We start from the raw sequence: 10,773 nt of genomic DNA, 5'->3' as shown, positions 1-10,773 counted from the left end.
TATATATATATATATTTATAAAACCAACATGTTTATATTCTTTTTTTACGAAAAAAAATTATGTTTAAATAAATTAATATAAAAAAATGTATTACTTGAGCATTTTTCAATTTAAGAATTATCTTAAATTGCTTAAAAGATGATGTGGAGTAAACACTGCCAGTAAAATAATTACAGTGGAGTATATAAGCCAGTCTTATAATTAATATAATTTAAAAATTAATCTATAATATATGATTGGTTTTTTGGTTTAAAATTAAAGTTAAAAATGTTTAGTTTTTTTAGTATAAACAAGACAATGACTTTTACAAGCATATAAGCTTTGTGTTAATTTCTATATATCATTCCAAAATATGGTATATTTTTCTCATGTTAATGCTTTTTATTTTGTTTACACACTTCCATTTAAAAAAAAAAATAAATGTATTATAATTCAATGAATACTACAAACTAATTTAATATATTCTTTTTAATATGGTGCAAACTCATATTTAATGAAGGGACCATACGTATTCCAATTTTAAATCTACAGTTATTTTACTGTAGTACAGTATATAAAATTCAATATTCAAAAATTCAGTCCTACTTTAAATTATTTATTAAGTTCTCTCTCTTTTTTTTAAGTTAAAAACTTATATTATTCTCCCGAATACAAGACGATATTTATAATATATATATCGCAATATAAATATAACAAAAAAGAGTTCATGTTCCTATAAATTTATATAATATAAATTTAAAATTGTAAATAATGAATATGGTTCATATTTCGTATTTATTATAAATCGTTATAATTAAATAATATTATAAAATTATGTAATATGTAAGTTAAGCTAAATGCAATATATATTATGTTAATCAAACATTATTGCTTAAATTTTTCAACCTCACAGTAGAGCACAGTTTTAGTGGCCTCCTTTGTCAGGTAAAACCGACACGAAATATAAAATTTATTCAAATTACATATTTCCATATTTAAAAAATAGTAGAAGTAGTCGTTGTCAAAAAATAAATTAAAAATTGTACTGATTATGTATCTTTTCTTTCAGGAAACTAGTACGTCCCATCATACATGGGGTAACCATGGTCTACTTATTAAATCAACGAAATTTTTTATCTGGCCACATTGTATAACTAACTAATATTTCTGTTTTACAATTATTTAAAAATATATAACAAAATTTTGTCTTGTATCCGGGTGAATTGATTATCTCTTAAAATATTTAAAATGATAAATGATTTTATTCACTAATTAAAAATTTATAAATATATCTAAATATTGCTCAAATAACAAATATGTTTTTATCTACATTTTTAAAATTTCATATATATTTATCTATCTTTTTTGTAAAAATGAATACCACAAATGAGTTTGCAGACTTGCCAAAATTTATTAAGAATGAAATATTAAATTGTAGTATCATACATATGTATACAAAATGAATGTCAAATTTTATCTATTAGATATAAATGGCCCTGATATATATGTAAATATTATTATTCTATCACGATAAAATAATCATAGTGTTATATTTTATATTTTATGAAAAATATATTAAATTAAAATTATAATATAGGATTAGATTTAGATAACATTAATAAGAATAATAATATTCATGTTTCAAAGAATTATTTATGCATAGTTCTAATATATTATTTATATATTCTACATGCATATTTACTAGAAAAAGACTGATTTGTAAAAATTTTTCTCCAATTTTTGTTTAAAAGAACATATTTACAAAATGTAAAAATATTATGTGTAGTAATTCTTGTTAAACATGATAAAGAAAATAAATAAATAAAAAATAATAGAATTTATTTGCATTTAAATAATAAATAAATATATTATAAATAATTTAAAAATACTTTATAAAGTTACTGGATAATAAAATATTTTAAATCTTATTTAAAGAATAAGAGAAAAAAAATAATGATGGAACTCAGAAATACAGATAAGAAAAATAAAAGATATTGTATTTGCATCATATTTTCAAAATACTATCTGATGAAATGATGATAACATAAATAAAGTATAGAATAATATATTTAATGCATTTTTTTATCTGATCTTAACTATTTTAATATTATTCTAAATTTTACCGATTTGAATAAAATTATTAAAAAATATTAGAATAAAATTGCAATGTTAATTATATGGTTGAAATTTTTTCCAATTTCAACCATAAATTTCAACATAAAAAAAAAAGAATTAGAATAAATATTCTATTATATATATATATATATATTTTATATAATATTATTTATGAAATATTATATATAATATTGTTTATAAGAGTATTTAATTTTTTAGGTACATTGCAAAATCGAGAATGTAATTTTTTACATTAAAGGTTAAGATACATTATATTTTTAAAAAAAGAATGATGATAATGCATTCAATTGATATTTCATTTATAATCATTCGGTATGTGTCAAAAGCAAAGAAATATATAGAGCAATATAATTATATATGGAGACCAAAAAGCGAGAAAAGAATAGATATAAAATAAAAATATTGAAATCATAAAATAGAATAAAAATTAATTAGTGTTAACTTTTGAGTATCAATATTTTTTTAGAGACAGGATAAAATAGAATAAGAATTAAGAATCAATGCCATCTTTTGAATTTATCTTTAGAAAGATGATTCTTTAAAAAACTGTCTTTGATGGCACTGACGATTTTTTTATTCTATTCCTATTCTTTTTTCACAATTTTCTATTCTTTCTTTATACGTTTTATTTGCAACAATAAATTTAAAATAAAATTTCTTTATATATTTCAATGACTCTGAAGATGGCGCTGATTCCATAATTTTTATTATTTGTCTTACTATTTACTTTCTTATCTATATTTCGTATTTCGTGTTTATACTAATCTAAAGATGGCGATAATTCCTCAATTTTTCCTTTGTTCTCTCATTCTATATTTATAAATCATATACGTATGATTCATATCAGAAAATTAGAGGCACTGGCAAACGAGTACTAATAAAATTTTAATAAAATGGGTAAGGCAAAAGACATAAGTTCAGACGAAGATATAACTGTAGGTACGATTTTCTATTTGTTGAAAAATTAATTATTATTTATATTATTTATATTATTATTTATATATATATTATAAATAATTAATTATTTGATTTATGCATAAAAATGATAAAAGTAAATATTTTAATTTTTTCTTTTTATCAATTTCATCGTTGAGGTTAATATTTCTAGATAACTTAGAGAAACGACATCTTTTTATAAAAATATATTTTGTAAAAAATTAAACAGTTTTTATATGTATTTATGTCTATAATTATTTTTTATTAATTTTTATATTTATTTATTTGTTTTTTAGAAACTAATGAAGTATCTCCACAAAAACGACATAAGAAACATAAACATAAAAAGCATAAAAAGAAAAAAATTACTCATGATGATAATGATGGTTTTAATGATGTTACTGTTGAAACGGATAAAAAAAAAACATTTAGAGTTAAGATAAAAAAAGATGATGATAAAGGGTAAATAAAAAAATATAATAAATTGTTTTATTGTATATAATCGTTATATAAAATATAAATATTTATATTAATATGTTTAGTCTAGAAAAACCACGTGAAAAAATGCAGAAAACATCCAATCTTAACACTGTAAGTGCAAGTCCATCTCCAAAAACTGCTACAAAAAAAAAAGTTCTAAAAAATAATAAAGGTAAAGATAGTGGTACTAGTAGTGAAGAAGAACGATGGCTTGATGCAATTGAATCTGGAAAACTTGAAGAAGTAAATAATTCATATTTATAATGTTCAGTTTTTTTTTGTAATATTTGTATATTAACTTAATATAATAATATTTTTGTGTAAATCTTATTTGCGTTATTTATAAAATAAATAAATATATTTTATTTTAGGTTGATGATGAACTAAAAAAAATTAAACCAAAGGATCCAAAACTAATGACAGCACGTCAAAGAGCCATGTTTGAAAGAAAAACTGATACAGAACCAAATCCAGCCGTTGAACAACTCATGTCATTACCAACTGGTTACAAAGAAAAAGTTATGACAGCTGAAGCCATACAAAAAGCTGCTCTTAAGTCATTGAAAAGAAAACAGCTTGCTGATGAGAAGAGAGAAAAAGATAAGGTAATATAATCATTAAAATTAGAATTTTTAACTTTTATTTTTATTTTATAAAATAAAAATGATATGTACAATATTTTAAAATTACATTGTTACTTCTACAGAAAAAAACAATGGAAAGATTACTAAAAAAACAAGAATCTAAAGCTTCTAAAGTTATTAGTAAAGGAAAACCTTCTAGAAGACAAGTTCCTTTGGTTACATATCGTTTAACACTTGAAGGAAGTTCAATATCTTTACCACCTGGAGAAGATTTTCCATTACAACCTACAAAAGAGTAAATAAAAATAATTAATAATTTAAAAGATTTAATTAAAATATTATAAAATCATTATGTCATTTTTTTGTATTTTTCTTTTTCAGAAAAGAACCATCAATACAAATTCTTTGTGGTGTTAATCAATGTAAAAATTTAAAAAAATATTCATGTTCAAAAACTGGAATACCTTTATGCAGTTTAGAATGCTATAAAGCTAATTTATCTATATCTGTATAATATGTATATAATTATTTAAATACTTTATTAATTATTTAAATACTTCTTTTCTATTTTCTTAAATTTATCTAATCTTTATACGAAATATTTATTTTTTTATCATAAAAAAACAAATTATTTTTACAATTTCAATAAAATCTTTGTTAATATGAACATTAATGCAATAGAATTTATACTTTTATATAAATACTTATTATTGAGTTTCTTAAATATGAAAACAAAAGTATTATAAAATATAAAATATTTTTTTTTTACTTAAAAAAAAATATTTCACATTGAATTTTTAATATTATAATTAATTTGTAAATAATTCTGTATATATTATTATGTAATTATTTTATTGTAATATTTGTATATATATTTGAATATGTATTTGTCATATTCTAACTTGTAATTTAAATAAATGTATTTTGTAAATAAAAAAAACAAAAAGATATATGTAACAACTATTTATTTGAATATATGAAAATAAATATATTCATTATATTTACGTTTATAATTATATATATGAATATGTATTTATAATATTTTAATAGGAATAAAAAATTTGAATTTACATTGAATCTAACTTGTATAACTAGAAATAGCTTAGGCCTTGCTTTCACCATTCAAGATAGGTTCAACTAAGTCGCCGTATGATCGTGAAACGTGTAACATCGTCAGTGTTTATTTTAATCATCGATGGTTAGTGATTCGCGATGATTTATATAGTTCGATTATTTTATAATTGTCGATTTTTATAATTTAATAAATTTTAGTAAAATCCAGTTGATCTGGGTTAAAATGTGTTGGTTCAAGAATTTTATAGTTTTTATTATTTTTATTTTATTAGGAATATCAAAATCTCAAATAAAGGGTGAGAAAATAAACTTATCTTCTTTAAACTATAAAATATTTTTTATTGGTACAAAATTATAAAAGTGTAATACAATTAATACTATTATCAAAATTTATTTATTACTTTAGAAAAATATAAACTTATTTTCTTAAATATTTTTAACAAAATTATTGTTTTATTTAATATAAAAAAAAATAAATTATTAATTGAATATTATAACATAAACTTTATGACTTATAAAATTCAAATATTTTATTATTAATTTTATTACATAGCCAAATTATTACATAAAGATTTCTTTTTGAAATAAAATTTATGAATCATAAATTAATTTCATTACTTTTTTTTTTTTAATTAGATGGTAATTATCATGAATGTCTACGATCGTGTCTTGATAATGCACTTTCAAAAAAATTATGCCGTTATGAATTCTACGTTGGAGAATTGCCTAATACGATAAGGTAGGATAAAAATCTATAAATTCATCAATGCATTTAATGAACAAAAAGAATGCACTTTCAAAACTGTAATAAAATTAAAATAAAAACAACTAACATACTTTCGAAATATAAATTTTATACATGAAATCATATTAAACTAAAAGATAATATTATACATAAAAATTATATATTTTATATGAAAATAAATCAATGATTGATATGTTTGAATAAATTTAAAATAGAAAATATTTTTCTTGTTATTTTCGTCAATTTCAATGTGAACGAATATACAATTTCCAGTATAATCTACGAACTAACGGTTAATACGCTTGGGTACAGAATGTACTTTGATTTTTTTAATTTCCAACTGGTTCTTACATTACTAGTAGTTATTACGGACCTGTTTACACTACAGGCAGTAAAACTAAATAATGACATTCATAAATTTTGTGTAAAGACTTTAGCGTAAAACTATTATTGAAATTTTATTAAACTTTTTCTAAAGAAAAATAGGGCAAAATTTTAGAGAGGAAGATAGGATACTTAATTGAAGATTTATTTATTAATTGAATAAGATTTTGATAGAAATTTATATAATTGCGATTTTTAATAGAATTTTATTATAAATATCAGGTACAATTTCAACTTTATTTATAATTTCCTGAAATTTATGTTAAGAATAATATATCGTTAATTGGTTCATTTTTTAAAAATTGATTATTGTTTAAATTCATAGTCATAGTTTTTAAAATTTATGCCAAATATAAACGTACAATTAAAAATGTTTTTAAGATATATATTGGTCAAATTTAATTCTTATTATTATTTACAGCATTCATAATAGTTCTGAAAGTAAAAATGAATCAATGATTGACAATAAAATAATATTATCGAAAATGTTCTTAGGAATTAATGGAAGAAGTCCGGGACCTCAAATAGAGGTAAAAATTTTAAAATTAATTTCTACGTTACAATTATATCATACTACATTAAATTACAAATTTAATTTTTAGGTATGTGTCGGAGACACAATAGAAATTCTTTTATATAATAGATTAGGATCTGAAGAATTATCTTTCCATTGGCATGGATTACGACAAAAAAATTTTGCTCATATGGATGGTGTTCCAATGGTTACACAATGTTCCATATTACCATTTGGAGGTTTTCGATATAAATTAAAACCGGAAAATGTTGGTACATACATTTATTATGCCCATATAGGTAAATATATTATAATTAAATAAATTTAAAATAAAAAAATTATTAAATGCAAGAATAATTAATTAAAACAAAAATATATTTAAATCATTTCAATTTTCCCGCGCTGTAGAATAACTTCTACCTCTGTGAGGCAAGCAAAATTAAAGTAGATCAATATCTTGAAACCGTGTAGAAGTTAGGTTACATTTTACGTCTGGTGTTTCAAGAAAAGTGATGTATATCAAGTGTCAGAAATATTATTTTTTTTAACACATTTTCTTAAATTTACTTTACATTGTATAATCAAGTGAAATATGATAATAATTTTGTATTTTTAAAACAATAGTAGAATCAAATTTAATAAGACTATCTATCCAGAATGATCAGGTATATTAAGGCATTTATATAATTTTGAATTCTATGAAAAATTAAAAAAATTAAATTTTTTATTAGAAATTTTTTAATTTTTTCTTTTTTTTATTAAAATTAATTGAAAAATAAATTCATTTGCATGTCTTTTTATAGCATTTATATATAATTATTTTTTTTTATAGTTTTTTTAATAAAATATAATTAAATTTATATATAAATAATTTATTGTATATGTTATCATATAAAATAGATAGAATTAAATTCAAAAAATAAAAAAATATAATGAATTTAAACATATTTGTATATAAATTTAGATGAGATGACAGGTTACATTTAATATGGGCGAAAAATGAACTCGTCCAAATTTCGTTCTTGTTAACGCTTTATGTTATTGTCTTATAAAAAAAAAAGATAATTAATAATAATTAAAAATTTCAATATACACAAAAAAATAAATAAAAAATTCAAAATTTTTATGAAATAATATTTGTAATCTTAAAATAAGTAGACTTTTTTGAATGAATATAAACTACCGTAAATGTTTGTTATAGAACATCATTTCGATCAATATTGTAATGAAATAAAACAAGATTAAAACAGAAAATTAATAAAATTAATAAAATTAAAAAAATAAGTCTAGTTTTAAAATTGAACAAACAGTGAAGTTTTGACTTTGAAATTGATTATTCATTATATTAATCTAAAATTGAACTTTTTATTATTGCAGATGCATTAAATTGAAATGATGTATTAACATTAAAATTTTTCAATCTATTTGATTTTTTATATGTATAATATTCTTCACAATATAAAATATTAAATCTAAATATTATTTTAAAAAAATTTTTGATTAACAAATATTCACTTTCTGTGAATTATTATATTCTATAAAATTATTTATTTTGTTAAATTTACATTTAAAAAAAACGTAACCATATTAGATTTGTTCATAATAACAAAATGAAATAATAGTATGGTAATGGAATGTAAATTCTTTTATTAATCACAAAAATAACGAAAGCATTAATGATGTTGGATTATTAGTTTCACAGCAGGGCGACGGTATATACGGGTCGTTGACAGTTCGAGGACCACAAGATGACCCTAGCTTGGAAAGGATACTTCTCTTGTCATCAAGGCCGCCAACTCCACTGTCGCGGTACTCGCATCTACATCCACCTACGCCCAGTGAACTCCTCTTAAATGGCCAGGTATTGTTTTATTTAATTAGACAAGATGTCATATAACGAGCAAAGAAAAATATAATTTTGAATAAAAGATATTTATTCAAAATTTTTATTTGAAAAAATGAACTTATTTTTAGGATAAAAAATATAGAAATAAGAATAATTTTTATTCTTTCTTTCTTTTTTTATTTTCATAGGTATTCGTTAAACAAAAAATTATCAAAAGATACCAAACAATAATACAAATAAATTTTATAATAATATTTCTTCAAATATTTTTTTTTTTACCATCAAATTTTATGTAATTAATTAAATATAATTTAATAATAGCTTATAATAGCTTAAAAAAGATAATTTTTCAATACTAATCATTGAACATGACATTCTTTAAAAAATATTTCAATTTCAAAAAAAGCTAGAATTCATCATTTTAGTTCTATTCGTTAATCCATATCAAGGTTGTATAATATCGATTACGTTATTGAAATGAGAACTTTCTCTGATGTTACATTTTTTTAAAATCATATTTAATAATTAATTACTTAATACTTAACTAGTATTTTTTTTTTTTTTTTAGAATAACGGATTTATCTTTGAAGTCCACTATGGAAGAAAATATTTATTCCGACTTATTAACGCGCATGCATACAATTGTCCTGTACTATTATCCATTTCTGACCACGATTTTCACGTGTTGGCTATTGATGGCAACCCGGTTGAACCAACGATTGGTAGACACATCGTTTCCTTTCCAGGTATGCAGATTCCGTCTACATATATTATGTGTTTTACTCATTCGGCACACGTAAGATATGATCCTTGTACGTGCATGTCGGATACGTAAAACACTCATCCGAGATTTTATACGTCGACCTCGTCTCCTGCATTTTTGTGCGCACAATTGTATTCGAAGCTTGAATGAAAGCGAGCAAAAGAGACGAGAAAGAATTGCGATCGATGGAGACGAAATGAAATTGAAATAAAATAGAATATGCTATGAAATATTATATTTCATTTTAAAATATTTTATTCGAAAAATAAGATATAGGATAAAAATTCAATCATTTATATTTTGATAAATTAAAATTTGTGAAATATCATGAGATCGTAAACAATAATAAAACCATAATGATAAATATGAACATTGCCAGTTTGAATAAATTTATCATTTTTTTACTAATTATTTACTATTCATAATGGATAGTAATTATATTTTTACAAAAAATATAAAAGCATAATGGAATTAAAATAAAAATATTAATAGAGATCATATTTTCAATAATTTATGGTTGAGATAATTTTGATAAATGGATGGATAGCGAAAGAACAAATATGTAAAATTGCTCTGATTATTTTGTGTAAATCCGAAAATTTACATAAGTGATATAAACATGATTATTTCACAACAACATTTATTTTGGAAAAACCATAACAATATTGTAAGAATCATAAATTAAAACAAACAAAGGAAATTGCAGGCTACGCGAAAGAAGAAACGACAAAAGAAAAGAAGATGATACGATAAAGAATGAGAAAGAACAAAGATGGAGTAAGAAGAAAGGAAAAAAAATGAAAACTGTTCAACGAAGCAATAACTGATGAGAAATAACAAACAGAAAATAAATATTACTACTGGTGGAAAATATAAAAAAGGCGACGAAAATTCGAAAAATGATTTTATAATAAAAATATATATTTTTAACAAAATGTAAACAAAACGTAAGTAAACTACTTTCTTTTAGATTCATTATAATTCACATAGAAAGCATGGTTTTTATTTTTTAAGCAAATATTATTTAAAAAAATCATTCTTTTAAAATTTAAATTTTTGCCGCCTTTATTGAACTTCTAACCAGTATACGATGATGGAATTGGAGAAGAACGAAAAACGATGAAACGAGGCGCAAGGTCGTTTGGTAAACAAAGAGGAAGGGATTGCGAACAGAGGGTACACGCAACGAGGCCGGAGAGAAGAAATGCGAAAGGGAAAGGGGAAAAGAAAAAGACAGAGCGAGAGAAGGAAAGGATGAAACCGCTTGGCGCTCATATACGTTTAGCGATGCGGCGTGCAGCGGTGACCGACTCGTTCGCGCAGACTCGGCC

At 21.7% G+C, this 10,773-nt stretch overlaps 3 protein-coding genes across 4 annotated transcripts in view; all 3 read left to right on the top strand.

Annotated features, from left to right (window-relative positions):
• Positions 1–1,193, top strand: part of LOC102673679 (BTB/POZ domain-containing adapter for CUL3-mediated RhoA degradation protein 3) — a 4,010-nt gene extending 2,817 nt beyond the window's left edge. Inside the window, exon 5 of the mRNA XM_031509737.1 lies at positions 1,050–1,193. Within this exon, the coding sequence (XP_031365597.1) occupies positions 1,050–1,057 (8 nt within the window). The 3' untranslated portion in view covers positions 1,058–1,193. The remainder of the gene's footprint in view (positions 1–1,049) is intronic.
• A 1,661-nt stretch (positions 1,194–2,854) lies between these two features.
• On the top strand, positions 2,855–4,864 carry LOC102673805 (INO80 complex subunit B). Of its 2 annotated transcripts, none has more exons than XM_006614153.1 (6): positions 2,855–3,055; positions 3,349–3,514; positions 3,595–3,775; positions 3,904–4,137; positions 4,239–4,411; positions 4,498–4,864. In XM_006614153.1, the coding sequence occupies exons 1-6, from the start codon at positions 3,010–3,012 to the stop codon at positions 4,628–4,630; spliced, it is 933 nt and encodes a 310-aa protein (XP_006614216.1). In that variant the 5' UTR covers positions 2,855–3,009; the 3' UTR covers positions 4,631–4,864. The 2 variants fall into 2 exon arrangements, with proteins under 2 accessions (XP_006614216.1, XP_031365596.1); XM_031509736.1 differs by having other exon boundaries at positions 2,870–3,013.
• A 387-nt stretch (positions 4,865–5,251) lies between these two features.
• The window catches only part of LOC102673941, a 15,130-nt gene continuing 9,608 nt past the window's right edge, over positions 5,252–10,773 (top strand). Inside the window, exons 1-6 of the mRNA XM_006614154.1 lie at positions 5,252–5,486; positions 5,827–5,929; positions 6,741–6,849; positions 6,922–7,132; positions 8,528–8,694; positions 9,248–9,427. Coding sequence (XP_006614217.1) covers positions 5,414–5,486; positions 5,827–5,929; positions 6,741–6,849; positions 6,922–7,132; positions 8,528–8,694; positions 9,248–9,427 — 843 coding nt within the window. The 5' untranslated portion in view covers positions 5,252–5,413. The remainder of the gene's footprint in view (positions 5,487–5,826; positions 5,930–6,740; positions 6,850–6,921; positions 7,133–8,527; positions 8,695–9,247; positions 9,428–10,773) is intronic.

The sequence above is a fragment of the Apis dorsata genome, unplaced genomic scaffold (assembly GCF_000469605.1).
Source record: "Apis dorsata unplaced genomic scaffold, Apis dorsata 1.3 scaffold_170, whole genome shotgun sequence".
Lineage (NCBI taxonomy): Eukaryota > Metazoa > Arthropoda > Insecta > Hymenoptera > Apidae > Apis > Apis dorsata.
Note: the sequence above shows the minus strand (reverse complement) of the source record. Positions and strands in the feature narration are given on the sequence as shown.